We start from the raw sequence: 25,074 nt of genomic DNA, 5'->3' as shown, positions 1-25,074 counted from the left end.
AATACGACTCGCTTTTACAACAACATTTATAAACATAATTTGATTTACATAAATGTAATTCTTCAACAGTTGTATGTATTTATTTCTCAAATTATTATCTTACCCGAAATATCTCTATTTTCACTCCCATGTTTTATCACCGCGATCAAAAAAAGCGAAGGGTCACCCAAGCAGTCAACATTTACAACTTCCGGGTTCTGTTTACTCATCAAGTTAAAAGCTCGACTAGTCAACTCTTAAACTTGAATTATTCAAAAGCATTTTTTTATTTTTTAAAATAAGTAACACAGACTACGAATAATTTAAACGTTTGTATTTTATATTTGTATTCATTTCGTTCAAAAATGACAAATCTTGGCTTTTTTCAGGAGGAAAATTTTTTTTTCTTTTTTTATTGGAAGTTTCAAAGGTTTACAGAGCATTAAGGCAAATGTATGTCTTTTTTACAGAACCTTGTAGGAACATAGTACACATATCAAGATTTCAGGAGGAAAATTCTAGACCGAGAATTTGTTTCCTGCTCATTTCCTACAAGTCCCGCCTACAGTCTTCGGATTGGCTAAAATTTACACTTCCGTAATCCTCTCCAATTGAAAAACTGCTTGCGAGTGTGAAGTAATGACCAATCCGAGCGCAGAGCCTGGAACAGGCCAAATACGATTAGGGAAAATAAAAGTCACTCTGACAAAAAATAAAATAAAATAAATCTTAATTCAAAAAAAATGGCGGAATCAGCATCGTGTCAGAATTGAGTTAATGATGTGATCATGATGTTGTTTTCTTGTGAAAAAGACTGAGCTGTTAAACTTTCCACAATGTCTCTCTCTGTTCCAGGTTTAGAAATGGCTGCCAAACTTGTGCAAGAAATTTCTGGAAAGTGTGTGTGATGAAATCTGTGGTGCTCCTCGGAGGATTCTGGGGAAATTAAACAGTGCTCAGATTTTCATCCAGCAGTTTGGGATTAATATAACTGTACTGATATGATTTTAAAATAAAGTCTAATCAGATCATCAGACCCTTTAGAAAGAGCATGAGACAAATTAGATTAGACTGGGACAGCAATTCAACCAAAATACTACAAATGTAAAGGTACACAGTGGATCATCTCCATGACACCCCAACATTTATACTTGTGGGTTTTTGTTTTTTCCCCCCTTCAATCCAGCAAAAATCACCCAAATCTCAATCATGGCACCACGATACATCTGAAATGTCTTAAGGAGATATTCAGTCTAACTTTTTGCTGGTCTCGGTGTCTGTGAGGCTGCTACAAACATCCACTGAACAACACTGACACGCTCAAGAACACTGGACTTTTCCAACACATTAAATAGTTTTCATGTCACTGGTACAAGCTCAGACTATCAGTTTTTTGCCAGTCATTGTCTGTTGGGAAAGAATGGAGCCCTTAAAGTCCTGAAGAGTGTCCCCTCTTATCTTGTTCCCACAAAATAACATCTCCCCCCCCATACACAAACCACATTTGGCAACTGTAGGGTTTCTGTAGAAAAGTGACTCAATGGAGCGACGAAATTGCTGGTGTTAATTTTTTCCCCTGTTCAACATTCAAAGAAAAACTTTTTCCATCCTACTGGACTCATGGCTCAACCATTTTTATTTTCACATGGACCAATGTTACACTGAAAGTACAGATGCTAACTAAGGAAACATTCTCAATTCTGACTGGACGGAAGGTTTTGACTAATTTCTGAAAAAAGTGCAGCAGAGGTTTCTGTTAATGTTTCCATTACGCAGGGACGGTGGACGCTCCACATAAAACCTGTGTGTAATTGATGATGCAGTGACGTTTTCAGTTGTTTAACATTTATGGGAAAAGTGTCTCCAGCGTCACCATTGGAGCAACGGTTCTTTCTCAGTTCAAATATGGGCAGCATGGTGGTGTAGTGGTTAGCATGGTTGTCTCACAGCAAGAAGGTTCTGGGTTCGAACCCAGTGGCCGGCGAGGGCCTTTCTGTGTGGAGTTTGCATGTTGTCTGCGTGGGTTTCCTCTGTGTGCTTCGGTTTCCCCCAAAGACAAGCAGTTACAACCCCGATTCCAAAAAAGTTGGGACAAATTGTAATTAAAAACGGAATGCAATAATTTACAAATCTCAAAAACTGATATTGTATTCACAATAGAACATAGACAACATGTCGAAAGTGAGACATTTTGAAATTTCATGCCAAATATTGGCTCATTTGAAATTTCATGACAGCAACACATCTCAAAAAAGTTGGGACAGGGGCAGTAAGAGGCTGGAAAAGTTAAAGGTACAAAAAAGGAACAGCTGGAGGACCAAATTGCAACTCATTAGGTCAATTGGCAATAGGTCATTAACATGACTGGGTATAAAAAGAGCATCTTGGAGTGGCAGCGGCTCTCAGAAGTAAAGATGGGAAGAGGATCACCAATCCCCCTAATTCTGCGCCGACAAATAGTGGAGCAATATCAGAAAGGAGTTCGACAGTGTAAAACTGCAAAGAGTTTGAACATATCATCATCTACATAATATCATCAAAATATTCAGAGAATCTGGAAGAATCTCTGTGCGTAAGGGTCAAGGCCAGAAAACCATACTGGGTGCCCGTGATCTTCGGGCCCTTAGATGGCACTGCATCACATACAGGCATGCTTCTGTATTGTAAATCACAAAATGGGCTCAGGAATATTTCCAGAGAACATTATCTGTGAACACAATTCACCGTGCCATCCGCCGTTGCCAGCTAAAACTCTATAGTTCAAAGAAGAAGCCAAATCTAAACATGATCCAGAAACGCAGACATCTTCTCTGGGCCAAGGCTCATTTAAAATGGACTGTGGCAAAGTGGAAAACTGTTCTGTGGTCAGACGAATCAAAATTTGAAGTTCTTTATGGAAATCAGGGACGCCATGTCATTTGGACTAAAGAGGAGAAGGACGACCCAAGTTGTTATCAGCGCTCAGTTCAGAAGCCTGCATCTCTGATGGTATGGGGTTGCATTAGTGCGTGTGGCATGGGCAGCTTACACATCTGGAAAGACACCATCAATGCTGAAAGGTATATCCAGGTTCTAGAACAACATATGCTCCCATCCAGACGATGTCTCTTTCAGAGAAGACCTTGCATTTTCCAACATGACAATGCCAAACCACATACTGCATCAATTACAGAATCATGGCTGCGTAGAAGGGTCCGGGTACTGAACTGGCCAGCCTGCAGTCCAGATCTTTCACCCACAGAAAACATTTGGCGCATCATAAAACAGAAGATACGACAAAACAGACCTAAGACAGTTGAGCAACTAGAATCCTACATTAGACAAGAATGGGTTAACATTCCTATCCCTAAACTTGAGCAATTTGTCTCCTCAGTCCCCAGACGTTTACAGACTGTTGTAAAGAGAAAAGGGGATGTCTCACGGTGGTAAACATGGCCTTGTCCCAACTTTTTTGAGGTGTGTTGTCATGAAATTTAAAATCACCTAATTTTTCTCTTTAAATGATACATTTTCTCAGTTTAAACATTTGATATGTCATCTATGTTCTATTCTGAATAAAATATGGAATTTTGAAACTTCCACATCATTGCATTCCAGTTTTTTTTACAATTTGTACTTTGTCCCAACTTTCTTGGAATCGGGGTTGTAGGTTAATGTGGGACATCCTTGGGCTGAAGTGTCCTTGAGCAAGGTACTTAACCCCTGACTGTTCCCCAGGCGCTCTAGTGTGGCTGCCCACTGCTCTGGGTGTGTGTGTGTGTTCACTGCTTCAGATGGGTTAAATGCAGAGGATGAATTTCACTGTGCTTGAAGTGTGCAAGTGACAAATAAAGGTTTCTTCTTTCTTCTTCAAAGACGAGTGATTAGGTTAATATGGGACGGTCTTGGGCTGAGGTGCCCTCGAGCGAGGCACCTAACTACCAACTGCTTCCCGAGCGCTGTTAGCATGGCTGCCCACTGCTCTGCGTATATGTGCGTGCGTTCACTGCTTCCAATGGGTTAAATGCAGAAAGGAAATTTCACAAGTGTGTGATGAATAAAGTTGTGCTTTCTTTCTTCTTTCATCCTGAAGAATCCTCCATTAATGATCCTTATCATCACAGAGATGAGATCGTATGCCTCTGTATTCACTCAGTGAACTCATTCCTTGATTTTCTAAGTCTTTCAGCTTTCTCAATTGATATTCCAAGCAATGTGGATCCTTAGATCTTGATAACAGTTCCTGCTTGGTTTGGCAAAGATCATTTTCTTTGTAATAGATATATTCTCATCTCGGCATACAACCCCGATTCCAAAAAAGTTGGGACAAAGTACAAATTGTAAATAAAAACGGAATGCAATGATGTGGAAGTTTCAAAATTCCATATTTTATTCAGAATAGAACATAGATGGCATATCAAATGTTTAAACTGAGAAAATGTATCATTTAAAGAGAAAAATTAGGTGATTTTAAATTTTATGACAACAACACATCTCAAAAAAGTTGGGACAAGGCCATGTTTACCACTGTGAGACATCCCCTTTTCTCTTTACAACAGTCTGTAAACGTCTGGGGACTGAGGAGACAAGTTGCTCAAGTTTAGGGATAGGAATGTTAACCCATTCTTGTCTAATGTAGGATTCTAGTTGCTCAACTGTCTTAGGTCTTTTTTGTTGTATCTTCCGTTTTATGATGCGCCAAATGTTTTCTATGGGTGAAAGATCTGGACTGCAGGCTGGCCAGTTCAGTACCCGGACCCTTCTTCTACGCAGTCATGATGCTGTAATTGATGCAGTATGTGGTTTGGCATTGTCATGTTGGAAAATGCAAGGTCTTCCCTGAAAGAGACGTCGTCTGGATGGGAGCATATGTTGCTCTAGAACCTGGATATACCTTTCAGCATTGATGGTGTCTTTCCAGATGTGTAAGCTGCCCATGCCACACGCACTAATGCAACCCCATACCATCAGAGATGCAGGCTTCTGAACTGAGCGCTGATAACAACTTGGGTCGTCCTTCTCCTCTTTAGTCCGAATGACACGGCGTCCCTGATTTCCATAAAGAACTTCAAATTTTGATTCGTCTGACCACAGAACAGTTTTCCACTTTGCCACAGTCCATTTTAAATGAGCCTTGGCCCAGAGAAGACGTCTGCACTTCTGGATCATGTTTAGATACGGCTTCTTCTTTGAACTATAGAGTTTTAGCTGGCAACGGCGGATGGCACGGTGAATTGTGTTCACAGATAATGTTCTCTGGAAATATTCCTGAGCCCATTTTGTGATTTCCAATACAGAAGCATGCCTGTATGTGATGCAGTGCCGTCTAAGGGCCCGAAGATCACGGGCACCCAGTATGGTTTTCCAGCCTTGACCCTTACGCACAGAGATTCTTCCAGATTCTCTGAATCTTTTGATGATATTATGCACTGTAGATGATGATATGTTCAAACTCTTTGCAATTTTACACTGTCGAACTCCTTTCTGATATTGCTCCACTATTTGTGGGCGCAGAATTAGGGGGATTGGTGATCCTCTTCCCATCTTTACTTCTGAGAGCCGCTGCCACTCCAAGATGCTCTTTGACCTAATGAGTTGCAATTTGGTCCTCCAGCTGTTCCTTTTTTGTACCTTTAACTTTTCCAGCCTCTTATTGCCCCTGTCCCAACTTTTTTGAGATGTGTTGCTGTCATGAAATTTCAAATGAGCCAATATTTGGCATGAAATTTCAAAATGTCTCACTTTCAACATTTGATATGTTGTCTATGTTCTATTGTGAATACAATATCAGTTTTTGAGATTTGTAAATTATTGCATTCCGTTTTTATTTACAATTTGTACTTTGTCCCAACTTTTTTGGAATCGGGGTTGTACATTAGCAGTATATTAAAAGGCATTGCACATCAGTAAAGTTGCTAACAGTTTGAGTACCGACACTTCCTGATTGTTCCTTCCTGAGGAAGGAATCTTCCTTTGACACCAGAAAGTTCACACTTTTTAGGTCCTTATCACAAGCTTATCATAAGTACTGTATGTCTTGTATTTGGTGTCAGTAATAAAATGTGTTATGTCTAATTGTCTGCTGCTGTGATAAAACTTATCCTCAGGGATGAATAAAGTACTCCATCTTGAAGAGAAAGAGATATAGGCTTATTAGGGAACCACTGTTTTGCTAACGTTAAACATAATTATGAACTTCTCATAAAAATGGTCAGTGTTGGCAAATCACTATGGAGTAAGAGAAATAAAATTTCAGGATGTGCTGTTTTAGGAAAATAATCAACTTCAGGGTGCTTTGTATTGGGCCACATCACCCTGTCAGTGGTTATATTCCTTTAGTATAAATATGGAGGTGATTACACGAACTCGCACTCACTGATTTCTCGATAATGACCCCGAGCGTCTCCGCAAAATGGCGGCCAATCGCTTCATCAGCGTAAATGAGGAAGAATTACAAATGATGAAGGAAAATAATGTTCCTAAAAGCACTAAAGATGCTCTGAAATTTGGTCTAAAACTATTCAAAAGGTAAGGTGGGACTGTGATTTATTTTATCGATTTCAAAACAAAGGATTTGGTGAGACTCGGCGTAGATAAGTGACAAGTCTGAGCAGCACCATTATTAGATTTGCATACTGCTTTTGAAGTTTGAAATAAATGATTTCCTTTTTAATACAATTTTTGAAAATAATCACCTGTGTATTTAGACAAACAGTTATTTGCATCAGGTTCAGTGAACATCAGTGATTATATAGTCTATCCACAGTCACTGGATATGAGCAATCGGACGCTCCGATTGGCTACTCTACTACTTGGATATCAGCTCGTATACCATGAGTAGAGAAAAACAGAATGGCAGAGCATGTTGCTGAACCAACCAAGGATGAAATAAAAACTCTACGTGAAGAAACAAAATATGAAAGTATTTGGTAAGGGCGTCTTTATTTTTCAAGAATTAACACATTTTTCACAAATTGCTACCATCATTTCACCGGTTTGCTTACATTCTAAGCGGAAACGATTTTGTCCGATGTTTTGTATAAAGTTTTTATTTATCGAATTTGCAGCAAATAAAAATGCTCCGTTTCTCAAAATCCAGTGAATGTGGATGGAATAAAAGAGTTATTCCACTCAATCTCATCGTACATGGCTTATAGACAACTCAGTGTTCCACACCTCATCAGCTATCCGCTCATGTACAACTCGATTTTGTGGAATAACTTATTCATTCTGCCTTCAGTGAATAATTAGTAAATATCAGCACGTTCCCCAGTGTTATATTCCTACTTAAGTTACCATTTATAAGCCTTCAGGACAAGTGAGCAGGCTGGAGTCTTCACATGACTGACTGCATCACTGATGGATTTATTAAAATTTTAATCTCCGGGTAAAGAGTTAAGAAGTTATTGAACTTATTTAAATTTATTTAATTTATTCTTTTTTCAGATGATTTTATCTTCTATTTTTAGACATGTTTACTACTTCTCTGATTCAGGAGCTTGGTAGCAAATTTGAATTTCCCTCCAGGGATTAAAAAAGTAGTTCTGATTCTGATTGGAGACTTTCAGTAAAAATAAAACAGGGACTCTACTTGATGTTTCCAGCGTTGTAAATGGGTTTTACTTGGAACCTTTTACGAATGAAACCATGGAACAGACTGGAGACAGAAATAAAACAAAGTGCATATAAATCTGTTTAAAAAAAGGTACAAAAAATATTTTTAAACGTATATGGAAGAGGAAGTATGTTAACGGAGGATGATGAGGGATAAATAGAATAGGGTTGATTGTTATATTAGAACTAACTTAGTATGTGGTATATATGGTATATATTTATTTATGGGGATAGGTATGTAGTAGATATTTTTGTAATTATATATTTATATAGATATTTATGAAGGGGCGGCACGGTGGTGTAGTGGTTAGCGCTATCGCCTCACAGCAAGAAGGTCCGGGTTCGAGCCCCGTGGCCGGCGAGGGCCTTTCTGTGTGGAGTTTGCATGTTCTCCCCGTGTCCGCGTGGGTTTCCTCCGGGTGCTCCGGTTTCCCCCACAGTCCAAAGACATGCAGGTTAGGTTAACTGGTGACTCTAAATTGACCGTAGGTGTGAATGTGAGTGTGAATGGTTGTCTGTGTCTATGTGTCAGCCCTGTGATGACCTGGCGACTTGTCCAGGGTGTACCCCGCCTTTCGCCCGTAGTCAGCTGGGATAGGCTCCAGCTCGCCTGCGACCCTGTAGAAGGATAAAGCGGCTAGAGATAATGAGATGAGATATTTATGAAGTGTATATATATATATATATATATATATATATATATATATATATATATATTTTTTTTTTTTTTTTGTAATTATATATTTATATAGATATTTATGAAGTGTGTATACGGAATGTAGTATAGATTTAATTTTGTAATTAAATATTTATATGGATATTTATGAAGTGTATGTATGTGTGTATATATATATGTGTATATATGTATGTGGTATGTAGTATATATTTATTTTTGTAATTATATATTTATATAGATATTCATGAAGTGTATATATGGTATATATTTTTATAGGTGTATTAATGTAGTTTGGATTTCGGGGTAGTTAAAAAGGGGTGGGAAATTAAAAGTATTGTACTTCTTCCCACTCCTTTTTCAAACAATGTGCGGTGTATTGTAATGTCTTAGCTCTTTATGTTATTTTATTTATTCTTTTTTTGTCACTTTCTCGTTTTCTTTCTTTTGTATGTACAAATAGTTACATACATTTTTATACATGTTCGAAATAAATAAATTCATTCATTCATTCATTCCCGATCCCTTGTATTTGGGTTCTGCACAGAACCTTTAAGGGCCATACGAGAGCTGGACAAAGCCTTTTCCCCTTTACGTTTTTCGAATTGTTAATTAAAGATGGGACGAAAATGATTACAAAATCACATTCTCCACGTAAAACAAGCAGCTTTCTAAAATGATCCAGAAAAGAACTGTGTTTTATGAGATAAGAACAGTGTAATGAGGTAGAGTACAAAAAGCTGTTTATTGAAAAACTACAGTTGATTTATTGAAGGTTCATCACTTTTGAAACTCGCATTACATCATACTCTCACAGGATTGAGCTTTTCCTTTAACGAAATGACGATACTCTCATTATTTTCACTGCAACATCTGAATCTTCTGCTTCCAAACAAGTGGAATGTAAAACCGGCAAAGTCATGACACAGCGCTACACGAACAGATTAAATAACCGCAAATGAAACAACCATAAAGACAACGAGACAAAGGACATTTTTTTTGTTTCCTTTTAATTTTCTATAAAAGAGATGAGTTTATATCATGATTATAACAGAATCATTAACCTCGATAGCGCACTCACATACCAAACAGTAATCGAGGGAAATGAACACAACCAAAAAAAAAAAAAAAAGGGAAAAAAAAGGAAAAAATAAAACGAAATAAAACAAAATAAAATACCTGAATAAAGCGAACTCTCTGCTGAAATGCAGGTCAGCACATTCTCCGGTGAAACCATATCTATGGCACATAAATGTCTGACTGTTACCAAGGAAAACACAAATAGAGTACATTTAAAGGCTTGAAGGAATGAAGTGTTTCTTCTTTCACCTTTTACAAACCGAATTACCAAAAAAAAAAAAAAAGCAAGAAATAATCGTATATATTTATTTATGTGGACTTCATTAAAAGGGGTGGGGGCAACTTTAAAAAAAAAAAAAAAAAAAAAAAGCGATAGCAAAGCAACTCGTTCTTGTCAAGTGTTTATGAACGCTCCGGGGAGGAGCACAAGTTTTGACCGTGCCACATACTGAAGACCAAACCAACACACACACACTCCCTCATTCACTCACACACACGGTTATCCATACACACAGAATACGAGTATGCGGCTGCTCAAGACACATCCTCTTAAAACAAGCTTCAAGGAGAAAAGAAGGGGGAAAAAAAACAAAAACCTTAATCTCCAGGTGAAGAGTTAAGAAGTCCAACTAAAACTAGATTTAAACCTGAATATCTGTCAATGGGTAGAATATAAAATGTTGACCTTTCTTGTTTTTTTTTCCTTTTTTTTTTGTATTTTTTATGCTTTTTACACAGGCTTTCCCACGCTAAATTGCAAGTCCTCCCTCCCGAACCTTTTCGCGTCCCTCCCGCTCCCCTCCCCGAGAGTGTAATAAGTTTATATGCCAACTAGAATCGCAATACAATACAGGCACTGGAGAAAACACCATAGGAGAAAACTCTAGAGAACCTGCTTTAAAGTGTGCCCCTCAAACACCACCCTGCCCTCCCCTTCCGCCCACCCTTAGATCTGACTCAAATAACATAATTAGAACTCACATCCACTAGAATTGAACAAGAACAATGATATAAAATCAGAACTGTTGCATTTTTTTTGTACGGTTTTTCAAAATCTCTTGTAATTCGTCACGTCTAGAACAGCGTACAGTCCCCTCTGGTATCGTGAAATGATCTGTGAAAGAAGAAAAGAACAAGCGAGCGAGAGACAGAGAGAAGTAGAGAGACATGCATGTAACGTCCGAGTGCTCGAGAGGCGACTTCAGACGAGTCTCAGAGGATTCAGAGTCAGCCGGCTGCTCATACGCGCTCGAGCTTACGATTATTTCTAGAAATGCGGTAAGCGTGAACGTGAACCACTCCCAGATGCTTTCAGGTCTTCTTTCTATAAAATGTATAATACACAAAAGTAATGTAGCACTGTACGCTTTCGAAAATTAATCCCAAACTCAAGGATAACAGGTAAACAGCTCCTCTGACGATGGATTAAAGTATAACTTAACCTTTTTTTTTCTTTTCATCTTCAGTTGTCGGAATAATGTATATATTAGGTATATTCTACTAACAAGGCTACCTAAACTTTCACGTCTGGTGTGGAGGACAAGAAAATATATTTATATATTAAAAAAGAAGAAGAAGAAGAAGAAGAAGAAAAAAGACGCACTGAATGGAAAAAAAAAAATCTCAGGGACTAGGACTCTTGTTTGGCATAGACATCAGAAGAAAGTGTTAAGTGTTGGTAAGAAGGTTTAAAAAAAACCAAAACAGTAACCTTTAAGAAAATAAGAATTTTTACAGTAGATCCTACATAATGCAAAAACAAAGAAGTGATAACACTTGTGTTTCGGTGTATCATCATCATCATCATCATTTTGTTGTTCCTGCTGTTCAAAACCCCTGGATGGTGAATGCTGTGTACGGTGACGGTGGATGTCGGCGTGTACCTCCTCCTCCTCACCTGAGATCACGTCATGATCATGAGTTGTGAGCATAAATCGCTTGCTTGGGTTGGGGGGGGGGAAAAAAAAAGTAAAAAATAAAAGATAAAAAAAGGGGGGGGGGGGAAACAAAACAAAAACCTCAATACCCCTCACACATCTGGCAGTTGATGAACAGCCTACTACAAGTAAATCAGTACATTTAAACTGCTGTCACTTCGATATACTTCCACTGATATCAAGGTCCAAACATTGCTCCCATTCGTGCGAAAGAGTGCCCCATGTGAACGTCCTCTCCTTCCTGCTACTTATACGGGTTTAAATCCAGGAATAATGCCAGAGAGGCAACGATGTCCCAGCTCGAGGGTCCGTCTTTTTCCCGCCCCTGCGAAGAATACAGGGGGCGTCCTGTCAAGGCCTCAGCTCGCCCAGTGCCATCTGTGCCGCTTTTCTCATGCTCTCAGTTGGGGTCTTTATTTATTCTTTTTTAAATTCCCTTACTGCTTCATCAGTCCGTTTTGCTCTATGCAGAGGAATCCGTTAGCGGTTTTGTTTTTTTTTTTTGTTTGTGTTTTTGTTTGCAGTCTCTCGTGCCTCCTCGTGCATTTCAAAACAAGTTTTCCTCGAAGATAGCCATTAGATCACTTTGGAAATTCATGTCGATGGTAGCTGCCATCTAAAAGAAAGGGAGCAAAAAGACGTTAAGCGCTGTACGAGGATTCATCACAGTAATAGCGGAGCGAAACGTCATACTTACATGCACCACCACAGAGAACCCGATTTCAAGTACAAGGGAATGCATCTCAAACATTTGACCACCGGACAACAACATTTGTATCTTGAGATAAACAGATAGCACTTGATATCCTGTAGATAGCATGTACTTGGCTCTCAGTGAACGAGAAAGAAATAAATGACGATAGATACAGTGCCTTATTCATCCCCCTTGGTGTTTGTCCTGTTTTGTTGCATTACAAGCCAGAATTAAAATGGATTTTTGGGGGGTTAGCACCGTGAGTTACACAACATGCCTACCACTTTAAAGTAGAGCTCTGCACTCCCGCGGGAGTCCCGCAGGACCCGACGCAAAGCAGTGCGGCACGGGACAAATTTTGAAAGCTCATTGCGGGCGGGAGGGGGAGTGCACAATGCGGGAGAGGTGATAAGCTGCAGTCCCGCTAACTAAAAACGTGTTTAAAATAAAATTTATAAATTATTAATTTATATCTATCATATATAATTTGTGCTGGATATTTTATTTGGCATTAATAAAAACATTTTAAGATGCCTAAATTTGCGGATGTGGTCTAATCTCGCGTACGTTTCCGATTCCTTTCCGCTCTTCCGCGTTTGAGATCTCCGATCATGGCAGAAGAGCAGAGAAGTAAGTGCTGCTTTAAAAAGAGGTACATTTACCGTTTACTCTCCGTTTCCACTGGAGAGCTCAGCTAAGCTCAGCATGTTTAATTCCCCAAGCCAATGACAAGAACTTTTGTGAGAAATAACGCGAACGTCTGCATCATGCAGGATTTGCGGGCGGGAGTGGGACAAAATATGGCAGGCGCGGGCGGGAGCGGGACTGAAAATCATAATTCTTTGCGGGAGTGGGCGGAAGCGGGACTGCACAATGCGGGCGGGAGCGGGACTGAAAAATCTGTCCCGCGCAGACCTCTACTTTAAAGGTGCAAACTGTCGTTTTATTGCGACACAAACAATAAAATGAAAAAACAGAAATCTGGAGTGTGCATAGATATTCACCCCCCCAAAATTCATACTTTGTACAGCCACCTTTTGCTACAATTCTCTTGGGGTATGTCTCTATTAGCTTAGCACATCTAGCCACTGGGATTTTTGCCCATTCCTCAAGACAAAACTGCTCCACTCTTTCAAATTAGATGGGTTGCGTTGGTCTACAGCAATCTTCACGTTATGCCACAGATTCTCAATTGGATTGAGGTCTAGGCTTTGACAAGGCCATTCCAAGACATTTAAATGTTTCCCTTTAAACCACACCAGTGTAGCTTTAGCAGTTTGTTTAGGGTCATTGTCCTGCTGGAACGTGAACCTTTGTCCCAGTCTGAAACCTCTGGCTGACACAAGCCGGTTTACCTCCAGAATTGCCCTGTATTTAGCACCATCCATCTTTCCTTCAGTCCTGACCAGCTTTCCTGTTCCTGCAGATAAAACCATGCCCACAGCATGATGCTGCCACCACCATGCTTCACTGTAGGAATGGTGTTCTCAGGGTGTTGGGTTTGTGCCACACATGGCATTTCACATGATGGCCAAAAAGATAAATTATAGTCTCATCTGACCAGAGAATTTTCTTCCATGTGTTCGGGGAGTCTGCCACATGCTGTTGGGCAAACTCCAAACGTGTTCTTTAAGCAATGACTTTTCTGGCCACTCTTCCATAAAGCCCCGCTCTGTGGAGTGTACAGCTAAAAGTGGTTCTATGGACAGATTCTCCCATCTCCGCTGTGGATCTTTGCAGCTCCTTCAGCGTTATCTTTGGTGTCTTTGTTGCATCTCTGATTAACGCCCTCCTTGCCCGGTCTGTGAGTTTTGGTGGGCGGGGCCTTCTCTTGTCAGGTTTCTAGTGGTGCCATATTCTTTCCATTTTGCCATAATGGATTTAATGGTGCTCTGTGGGATATTCAAAGTTTGGGATATTTTTTATAACCCAACCCTGATCTATACTTCTCCACAGCTTTGTCTCTGACCTGTTTGGAGTGCTGCTTGGTTTTCATGTTCCTTGCTTACTAGCGTTGCAGAGTCAGGGTCCTTCCAGAACAGGTTGATTTATACAGACATCATGTGACACTGATTGCACACAGGTGGATCTTAATCAACTAATTATGTGACTTATGAAGTGAATTGGTTGGACCAGCTCTTTAGGGGTTTCATAGGAAAGGGGGCAAATACTTATGCACACTCCAGATTTCTGTTTTTTCATCTTAATTATTGTTTGTCACAATAAAACGATTTGCAGCTTTAAAGTGGTCGGCATGTTGTGTAAATCACATGGTGCTAACCCTCCAAAAATCCATTTTAATTCCAGCTTGTAATGCGACAAAACAGGACAAACACCAAGGGGGATGAATACTTTTGCAAGGCACTGTAACAGGAAGAAAAACTGTCATAAAATTGAACAGAATTTACACTGATGCATAGTTTTCACAGAAAAAGAGTCCTGACGGCGCTTGTGAATGCTGTGAGAGATTTGCATTGTTTTACTTCCAGAGGAAGCGAGTTCCACAGTTTTGCAGCACTGAACGTGAACTTCTTATCACCCAAAGAGCAAAAAAACCCGCAGCAGGATAACCTTCATGTTCGCATGTCGAGTGTTCCTTCCATGGACCTCTGCAAAGTTGACAAACCTCTTCCTGAGGCATTCCGGAGCAAGACCATTAAGAGCCTTGAACACTAAAGTGCGTTTTACTCGAATACGGAATGGCACGATATTCAAGTTCCTTAAAGGTCACAGGCAACGGTTTTAATTTTATGCACATTTGAAACTTTATATGTTAAAAAACCCTCTGTAATTTTCTTCTGGTCCCAAGAAGTATTGTTAATAAGTAAGTAAAATAAGTTAGCGCGGATTATGGCGAATTTCTGTTTGGCTATTTTCGTGACCACTCGGTGCGTGACGTCATTTAAGACAAACAAACCATTTGAGTTGAGTCCACTTCTGTGTATTTTCATTGCCGTTTGGTTTGATTGCAGATGTGCGTTTGGGAATTTCCAAAAAAAAAAAAAACCCATGCCTTATTGTTGTGCAGTGAACTGTAACAACAGGACCGGTTCAGGAAGAAGTTTTTACCTTTTTCCGAGAGAGGAGAAGAGGCAGAGCAAGAAGGTTGGCTTTTTCCAAAAAAGGAGAAGAGGCGGAGCGAGAGGGTTGGCTTTTTCCGAAAAAGGAGAAGAGGCGGAGCGAGAGGGTTGCGCGCATGAAGCCAGAGGGTTGTTTTTTTTCCGGAAGAGGAGATGAGGCGGCGAGAGTGGATTGTGCGCGTGAAACAAAATCAAGCAGTCAAAGAAGAAACGGAGCAGCAACGCTCAAGCAAAAAGGAGAAGATTGGAGGTAAACATTTTTACTTTTGCTTGCAATTGACAAGTCAAGAATCCTGAGGGATCCTGTACAATCATTGTGGAAATGAGACAAAGGGATATTTCCTCGCTTAGAGTCGGCTATAAATAGTATAATGCCGCGGATGGCAGGCTAATGTGGCCTACCGGCGCACTGTCAAGTAATCGTTCCCTATATCCACTAGGGAGGGCGGTTTAATTATTCTTCAAAAGGGCTCTTATTTAGTATTACGACGAAAGTAGGAATTTATCATAACTACCAGGATAAATCGCTTGGGCGCGAGTCTTGTTGAGGTCCGGGGTCACCGCGATTAGAGTCGGCCGAGTCGCTGTCCGATTCCGAGGCTGCACGATCAAACCAGTGAGCCACATTCACCGATTGCTTCGCAACGGCCAGAGGTTCATACTAGGGCTGTAACGATCAGGGCTTTGAACCGGTTCAAGGAACGAAAACGAAAACCGGGAACTTTTTCTATTTCACATGGAACAGAAACGAAACCAGAAACTTTATTATTTTTTATGTTCCGGAACAGAAACGCTTATTAAAAATAATGGTAACCGGTTAATACCGTTTTTTTATTTCGTTCCTCAAAGTTTCCGTAGCCTACAAATAAAAAAGTCATTCTTCTCCTGCGCAAGTTTCTATGACCCGCTGGGGTTCACTTCCTGTGTGACGTTCGCTGACTGAATGGAGAGAGCGGGAGGGTGGACTACTATCACGTCTCCACATCTTAAATAAGAGGTAAATATTGCAGTCTATCGTTATTCAAAAACGTTAATTTCAAACACGATATCAATATATTTGTCCACGTTAATGAGAGGCTCGCGAACATTAAATGACGTTAACCTCTGTTCAATGCATAGGGCCTGACTAGCCTTTGGTAACACACTAAACAAATTCTCTTTCATTTTTGGCACTTTTTCTGTTTGTGTAGATGGGAAGACATACTGAGAATCCAAATCGCCAACATTTGAAATAATAATTGTTTTGAATTATTTCTTGTCTTATTTAATGAAGGTTGTAATAGAATTAGCCTACATTTGGCTTAAGCTGGATGAGACAGAGACATCATTTTATAGCCCTTTGTTAAACAGCTGACAGGGAACGTAATTAACCGTTCCGGGAACGAAATTTTTTTGTTCTAACCGGTTCGGGAACGTCTATTTAATGGTGGAACCCAAAACCGGAAACGTTAAAATTCCGTTTCTGTTCGGAACGAACCAATAGGAAAAAAATTCTGGTTCAAAGCCCTGGTAACGATACACCCAACTCACGATTCGATTCGTATCACAATTTTTGACCCACGATTCGATACACCCACGATTTTTTTAAAATATGTTTTTTGAAAGTAGTAAATTTGACTTAACATTTACTTACTTACATTAACTTAATAACAAATAATTCAGACCACTGCAGAGAATGAGTAATATGTATGCAAACATGAACAAATGTATATCCAAAGATTGTTTTATTTCTCAAAATAATACTGTTGAGCCAGAAGCTCTGGTTTTTTCGGTTCTGAAAAAGTCATTTTTCCAAATCGTGTAAATCCGTTAAGATTTTTTTTTTGGGGGGGTGGCTCTCTCACTGTCTCACTCTCATAGGGCCAATGATTTTCTGTGATCGCGGAAAACAGATGGAAATTAAGGAATTTTTATAGTGAAACATTGTTCGCGTGTCAAAGTGTAACTGACGCAGAAGGCTTCTGCGTAACTGCCGCTAACGCCCAAGCAGACATGCCTTCAGTGTTGCCAGATGCTGCTGACGTTTTCCACCCCAAAATATGTTCAAAACCTGCCAAAAAGCACTTAAAACCGCCCAATCGGGCAACACTGCATGCCTTTCTGGTCAAGGCAGCTTTGTCGGTGACTGTGATTGGCTTGTGGCACACCTAGCCAGCCAATGAGCTGCTTGTTTACAGATTCGCTCCCCGCGTCGCAACCAGAATGGCGACCGCTTAAAAGAAACGAATGCTCTGGTGGCCAAGGACGCCATATGGTTGCCAGTGACGAGTGTGGACGTTGCGTGACTCGCAGAAGATTGTCGCAGGTCGGCAAAAAAAACGACTTACTAATCGATATAAAAAATAAAATTTAAGTAAGTTTAAAATGTAATTTGAATAAAAAGTATTCACAAATTGAAGCTTGGAAGCGCCTCTGTTTTTGGGCTGAGGAGAAGTTTGAAAGGGTGTACCGCGATTCTGCCTTCTTGTATCTCGACACGGATCGTGGCTCTGCGTATTGCGATTTCGATACACATTGTTACAGCCCTAGTTCATACATGTATGGTTTCACCTCTCGATATTCAATTTGGAGAGTTCCTACTTCAAAATCGCTTTCAGACATTTTACACAACCTCTCACGACCAAAGTCCATACACGTGTGCTCGGTTCGCAAGTAAACACAGAGCTGCTGCCAGTCTGTTTGGCTTAAATGACGTCACGATGGCGGTCCCCTGGCGGTGAAAGTGCGCATAAGTGAGATGTAAACTTAACAAACCTTCGGAAATTGGGCAAAACGGTATATTTTAACCGTTTTAGGGTGCAAATTAGACACTAGGAAGACTGAATTCCCTTTTTGGGTTGTTCTTCTAGACAAAGCTGATATTCTACGTTTCACCTCCGACCCTTGCCTATGACCTTTAAAAAGGCTTTCGGATGGGTGATCTTTATTTACATAAGATAGATGGGTTTTTAATCCAGCGCTTATTTTTAAATTTGCCTTTAAATAAAATCACGTGTGATTACACTCATCAGGGGCTCTGCTTTTAGGCAGTGCCTAAATATATCATTACCGAGCTCAATATTCAATTGAGAAAACTAAAATCTAAATATTTCAGCACTGTATTAAATAAAACAATTATGCTGGTTTATGACAAATTAATTTAGCAGTTAAAAAAAAAAAAAAAACATTTGATTAAAGCAACAGTAACAATGTAGTTTCTCACACACTATAGTAACCTTAGACTCTAAATGTATATATTTTTCAAGCATAATAAGACAAGTTAATCACATTAATCAAGTATATATATTTTACTCTAAATGGTCAGCGCTTGAATTATTAGCATCCTTGGTAAAGATGGATTTTTAAAAAAATGCAATGAGAGGGAAAAAATGGTTAATTGGATTAATCTCACTAAATCATCTTCTGGCTGCTTCCAATACATAGTTTGCACATGACGTCAAAGAGTCGGGGATTCCCTAGTGGCGGCCATCTTGTGGGTCAAGCTTACCGTACGGGTCACTGAGCACACATTGTAACGCGCGAGTACAAGGGTGATTCTCATGAAGCTGCAGTGAACATGTCCAGGACACATTTTCCAAAATCAATACTTAATTCACATAAACTCTGATATTTTGTGTAAAGAAAATAGGGAGCACTGTATGGACAAATGGTTTTCATCATATAAACTAATTTTTATATCAATTAAACAAAAAAATCTATGGAAATGCTCATTACCATTGTGTCCGCATCCCTTTTTTTAATGTTTACTTTAAATCATATAAAAATTCCTAATTATATAAAAAATACAGTGTAAAGTTATTTTAAAACATCTATATTTATGCATAATATTAATATTTTTTGTGTTGAACAAAAAAAGGTACTTGATTTTAAACAAAATAACTGTGTCCGCACCAAATGTTTCTCATTACCGTTTCATGATTTCACCCCCCTATAAAAAGTACACCGTGCCTTTAAATTGATCAGCTATCCCATGATGCATCACTTCAGATACAAGATTCAAAATGGAGACAAGGTCAGTTGCTTACTCTTCTCTTACTTTGTAATATTTATGGTAATGTTGCTAAATCCGTCCTCAGTTACACTGTCTATTATCATATCTGTGAAGATACTCAGTCATCCAGGTACATAGTAATCTGCAGTTGGTAGAAGAGAGCAACTGGACTTGCTTGAAAAGTCTTGAAGACGTTTCGCCTCTCGTCCGAAAGGCATCCTCAGTTCTGTCTGTCTAATAGGGAGTATCAAATATTTATCCTCTCATGGATCAGAACAGAATCCGAATCAGAATGCTGATGGCTGCACCGTAGGTGGCTGATAGATGTCACAGACACCCACCTCTGTTCAGTGATGGTCGTTCCAGGTTGACAAAAATGAACGATCCTCTCTGGCTAAGATGTGTGCCAGTTTTCTGGAAGTCCTCTCATACTCCCGCACTAGTCGGCATTCTGATTCGGATTCTATTATGATCCATGAGAGGATAAATACTTGATACTCCCTATAGACCCCTTTCACATGATGTCACCGCGCCGCGAGATTTTGTTCGGCGCCATATTGGAAGACCAAGTACATGCACTCACAATATAAAACAAAGTACGAGCGAGAGTAAAGTGACACGATGGCTGATAATTCTGGTTATGTGAGTACATTACCAGCTGCAGAAAGGGCACGGTATGTGGAGAAACTGGCTGTGATTGATGGGTTTGACCCATATGATAAGACTCGCGGCAAGGGAGAATGGAAACATAAGGAGGACCGGACACCAATTCTGCCATCTGTTTGCTACCCAGACATTGTAAACTATTTGTTGTTTACACCCAGTGCCTACACTCAGTGTTCGAACTATGCCGATATTTTCGGGGGGTCCCTTTTATCCCCTTGGGGCGCTTGCGCTTGTCTCGGAGCGCGGATCTCCAAACACATGAGAAGCCTATCTTACGCACATATCACGCGGACTCCACACACGCATTGCATCTGAAGTCATAACTCATCAGGGGAAATCGTGTCCGCATTGGCATGTTCAAAAAACAACCTCGCGTCAACAATGATACCACACGCAAGAAAAAACAGTCAGGCTACTCAACAACCAACCTGGCAGCAGCGAGCAAGCCCCAAACCATCCTAAATTATTATTATTATTAAACTGTAGAAGTCTGGGAGGCTTGCTCCTCATACAGTTATCAATTTGGGGCCAATTTAGCATGTTTTAAATCTGAATTTCTTGCGTTTGCTTACCTCAAAGTGTCCGCAGATCATGCACAGACTTATCCATTATATCCACAGTTTTTTGCCAAGTCTCACACAGGTTTCTTTCAAGTCTACCGTTGGGCCAATAAATCATAAATAAAACAGCTCAGATTTGTTTGTTTAAGTCGTTTGCCACGCCACTTTATTCTCGTGAGTTCACATACCGCTGCCGTTATTTCCCCCTAATCACGAGATTGTTGGTCTTCCAAAATGGCGCAGGGTCTGTTTACTTCTGGTTTCGGGTGACGTCAGTGAAAGGGGTCTATTAGACAGACAGAACTGAGGATGCCTTTCGGACGAGAGGCGAAACGTCTTCAAGACTTTTCAAGCAAGTCCAGTTGCTCTCTTCTACCAACCACAGACTGTCTATTATCATTACCGTTATGGTTTAATACTCATTACTTTTAAAAATAATGAGAGTTGCGTAACTTTAAATAAATGTAAAAAAATATAAAGTAATTGTCATGGACTGTGCTGTTCATTTAATGGGATATTTTGAGGAAATATGAAATAAATTGTCAAAAAATGTTTTTAACTCATGATCTAGCTTCATCATTTACTGTAACGGTGATGAGAATTATTCTGGATCATGTAAGCCTCAAATAAGAATAAAAAATTTTATTAAAAAATTTTTCCATAAAAAAAGATCAACATAGTAAAGTTCACACTCTATTTTAGGCTCTCAACTTGAAAAAATACTGAAATGAGGTGAAAAACTTTGTTAATGTGAAGATCTTCATGAGAATCACCCACAAAGTCTTCAAAAGAACCCAAGCAGGCTATTTAAAGCGAGCAATGGTGCACACCTGTTGTATTCACGGCTGTCGTAATAGGTCAGATGACGTCAAGCGGAGCTTTTATGGAATTCCCACTGTACGGGAGCACAAAGGCGAGCAAACAAAGAAACTCGGCATACAAAGGAGAAAAGTATGGCTTGCGAGAATCAACCGCAAGGATTATCAGCCTTCCAAACACAGCAAAGTCTGCTCTGATCATTTTATAAGTGGTAAGTTGTTTAAATAAACAATAAATTGTGTTTAAGTTTGTTTTTGGAAACCAAAACATCGTGCAAACAATCTCTGGAGAATGCCTAACTGGAACCGCTGAGTGTACGTTTACATTGTACACTGACATGGTACTGTAACACCACTAATGGATGTATAATTTGTCTTAAATCAACTCGATATTATACACACACACATTTATATGCAGTGTTGAGAGCTCTAAAATTCCAATGTTTACATACCTTGGCTGTAATTAGGACACGACTGTCACTTGTTTTTATATGGTGGACTTCACGGACCCAGCCACAGACAAAATAATTGTATGACTCCAGCGACTTGTATGCTTTGAGGTCGTCAAGTGTGTAGGCACTTTTACTATTCATGAAATAGTTCACAATATCAGGGTACGATATGGATGGCAGCCCTGCATAGTCACTTGAAAATGCATCTTTGTCCACTTCGTAGGGGTCGATTCCCCCAATCAAGGCCAGTTTGGCTGCATACCGTTGTTGTGAGATGTCGTCTACTGCATCTATATACTTCTGTTTGCTTGATTTTGCCGACATTGATCTTTATTTTAGAAAACTGACTATATAACTTCATAAATTCGTCCGAGATAACGTAGCCGGTAATGGCGATGGTCCGTTTTGTTTGACCCACAAGATGGCGGCTGGAGGGCTTTCCCCGGAATGCCGTGACGTCAGTGAAAACTATGTATTAGGGGTCGCCACAGTGGATATCAAGTTCCTTAAAAAGGATTAATCTCACTAAATAATCAAAGAAATCAAACTTTTTTTTAAAATGGAAGATTTTCAGTTTAAGAAAACCTTAGCAATGCATTTAGTACTTTATGATGCAGATTCCCTTTGGGCAAAATCCACAACCTTTATCCTGAAGAGATGTTTTGACCTCTTTAACCATCCTCCTCTAAAGATTAATAGTTTTAAAATCTCTCCATCTCTCTTTGAGGGTGGTTTCCCCCCAAATAATGCTTTTTTTGAGGATGGAAAGCTTAAAATAAATAAATAAAAAAATCCAGGTGTGTGTGGAGGAGGCCTGGTGGTGATGCTGATACTTGTGTCCATCTTTAGATGTAAGAGGTAATGCACTCACCGCCTCTCTCCTCCTCCTCTCTTGCTCGCGACGGCGTGCCATCTCTCTCTGCTGGTCGAGGGCGCTCTGGCTGGAGGCTGGAGACTGAGGGGGAGGCTGTGACGGCTGCGTGGCGGACGGCGTCTGGGGCTGTTGGTTCGGTGTTTGGGACGGGGCCTGGTGCTGCTGCTGTGGCGGAGGAGCCTGGGCCTGCTGGTGCTCCGAGCGCCTCCGCTGCTCCTCATGGGGCCGCCGAGCCACTTCCATCGAATCTTCATCATCTCGACCCCTTTACACACACACACACACACACACACACACACACACACACACACACACACACACACACACAATGAAAAAGTCTTTCACTGAGCGGTTATTACTTTCATTCCAACCATTTCTTTATTAGACATGAGGAATGTCACTCACATATAAAAGGAAAAAACGATCAACTGTGAGCTACTGCTCACTTACGTATCCCCCCGCTCTCGCTTATATCAGAACGCAAGCAATCGAAGGAATAGGGCACTTATTATGAATGTTGATTTCAACAACTAAGTAAAGAGCAGTGTTCTCCCCAGGGATTTCACATAGCATCCTGGTAAACTGTCATTTTGAAACAGCATTTTGCTTCTTGAAATAGCGTCAAAATCCACACTATATGTTTCGCAAATTCATTCAGTCGGTAAACAGGAAGTTGATGTGAGACAGACCTGAAAACGGTACACGCGGTATAGCACCCCAAGCCGAAGTCTGGTACCAAGTGGCTATGATTTGTGGTTGCTGAGATAAAGGGCGTTTCGGACAGACGTAAACCAGAGGTAGGAAGGTTCAAATAAGATATGACAAGATGACAAATACGATATGTGGGGAAGCCGTGGTCTAAAGGTTAGGAAAGCAGCTTTGGGACCAAAAGGTTGGCGGTTTGATTCCCTGGACCAGCAGGAATGCTAAAGTGCCCTTGAGCAAGGCACCTCACCCCAGAGGTGGACAAAGTACCCAACTTCATTACTGAAGTCAAAGTACAGATCCCGTTGGTCAAATGTCACTCCAATACAAGTTGGACAGTCAAATTTTTACTTAAAGTACTTGCTTTTAAAAATACTGAAGTATTAAAAGTACATTTTCTGTCAATGCATCGTTGTATTATTGCCACAACACTTAAAAAAACTCATGTCATTACCAAAGACAGAAATGTGAATCCACAAAATGAACGGATGCCGTGCCATCACGGTGGTTTAACGTTAAGCTAGCCAGTCAGTGAAGCTCCACCTGACATGCTAGCAAACTCTTTTCAAACTTGAAATCATACTGGGTAGCTAACGCTACTAGAAAAGAAAGACTTCTACATTGTTTATTTGGCAAGATTAGCTAAAACATATTTCTGAAAGGACTTCAGATAAGTTAACGTTATTCATGTTAGCGTGACTGTTTTTACATGCTAGCTAACAGTGTCCAAGTTAACTAGCTATGTGTTAACGTTAGCCGTGGACAAGGCTACGGCAACTTCTTGGGCAAATCCATAGAAAGTCATTTGACTAACCAGACCGCATAGCTATTGCAACGTTATCGCTAGCTCTAAAAGCACAGACAACTTCACTGCAAGCTTTCTCTTGGAATAAAACTTTTACATTCCTCAATGTGCTTCCGCAGGTCGGACGGCGAGTTTTTGTAGGCCGTGATATGATTCGTTTTCGGCAAACAAAGCAAACATTTAAAACAAAACGAAATCTTTAATCCTTTCAGAAAATGAAACATGGGTTCTAGGTATGGCCATGAGTGTGTGTGCATTCTCCAGAAGAACCGCCTCCTTCCATTCCGCCATCAACTGATCGTGTTAAATAACGCTGCTGAGGAATCACTGAACTTGATTTTATAGTCTATGGACGTGACGTGACCCGAGTGATGACTGATCGGCTGCCTCAGTGTCACCTGCGAAAAAACCAATCACGTTTTAGAAAATAAAATAAAAAAGCATGCACTTTCAAAGCTGCTTCATCGTAACAAGGACCTTGACAGAAATGTAGTGGAGTGAAAAGTACGATATTTGTCTTTCAAATGAAGTTCAAGTACAGATACTCAAAAAGTGCACTTAAGTACAGTACTCAAGTAAATGTACTTCGTTACTGTCCACCTCTGCCTAACTCCCAGCTGCTCCAGGTATGGGTTGTACATCGCTCTGGATAAAAACGTCTGCTAAAATGCCATCAATGTAATGTAATATGAAAATAAGTGAAAAGACGACGTATCACAAGATACAACACAACACACTATTTTTTTGTTGAGATTAAATCTGAGGACACCGTTTTCCTAGCCTGGGCCCGCCCATCCTAAGTGTGACGCAACACGAGGGCCTGTTGCGAGCTTAGTCTGGCAAGGCAAGCTATCTACAGCTCTTCCAAGCTCCGGAAAAATCGGGAGCCAATCAACTTTGAGCATCTCCAACGGCCCTGGGTAGAGGCGTGTTCAAGGAAGTGACGTAGTAGAACTGCGACCGGAAGCCATAGATTATTTACAGAATCTATGCCGGAAGCGCTTCATTCACTAGAAACATTACGAACATGGAGCAGCGGCAAGCCTTTGACACAGCGGTAGATGCTGTATTGAAAGCATTCAACGGGAAGTTCTCATTGAAAACGGAGCAAAGAGCAGCCCTGGAGGTATTTATCTTCTTCCTGTTACTCAAGCAGTTTCCGTCGCG

At 40.2% G+C, this 25,074-nt stretch overlaps 2 protein-coding genes across 7 annotated transcripts in view; both read right to left on the bottom strand.

Moving 5' to 3' along the window:
• Window positions 1–212, bottom strand: part of LOC132899952 (protein PET100 homolog, mitochondrial) — a 4,532-nt gene extending 4,320 nt beyond the window's left edge. Inside the window, exon 1 of the mRNA XM_060941992.1 lies at window positions 104–212. Within this exon, the coding sequence (XP_060797975.1) occupies window positions 104–130 (27 nt within the window). The 5' untranslated portion in view covers window positions 131–212. The remainder of the gene's footprint in view (window positions 1–103) is intronic.
• An 8,759-nt stretch (window positions 213–8,971) lies between these two features.
• Window positions 8,972–25,074, bottom strand: part of brd4 (bromodomain containing 4) — a 168,787-nt gene continuing 152,684 nt past the window's right edge. For all 6 annotated transcript variants that reach the window (XM_060942564.1, XM_060942563.1, XM_060942560.1 and 3 more), the window contains 2 exons: window positions 22,395–22,662; window positions 8,972–11,878 (listed from right to left, as the gene is read on the bottom strand). In XM_060942564.1, the coding sequence (XP_060798547.1) occupies window positions 11,810–11,878; window positions 22,395–22,662 (337 nt within the window). In that variant the 3' untranslated portion in view covers window positions 8,972–11,809. The remainder of the gene's footprint in view (window positions 11,879–22,394; window positions 22,663–25,074) is intronic.

This window comes from Neoarius graeffei, chromosome 16 (assembly GCF_027579695.1).
Source record: "Neoarius graeffei isolate fNeoGra1 chromosome 16, fNeoGra1.pri, whole genome shotgun sequence".
NCBI classification, from domain to species: Eukaryota; Metazoa; Chordata; class Actinopteri; order Siluriformes; family Ariidae; genus Neoarius; species Neoarius graeffei.
The sequence above is the reverse complement of the archived record's forward strand: the minus strand, read 5'-3'. Positions and strand labels throughout refer to the sequence as shown.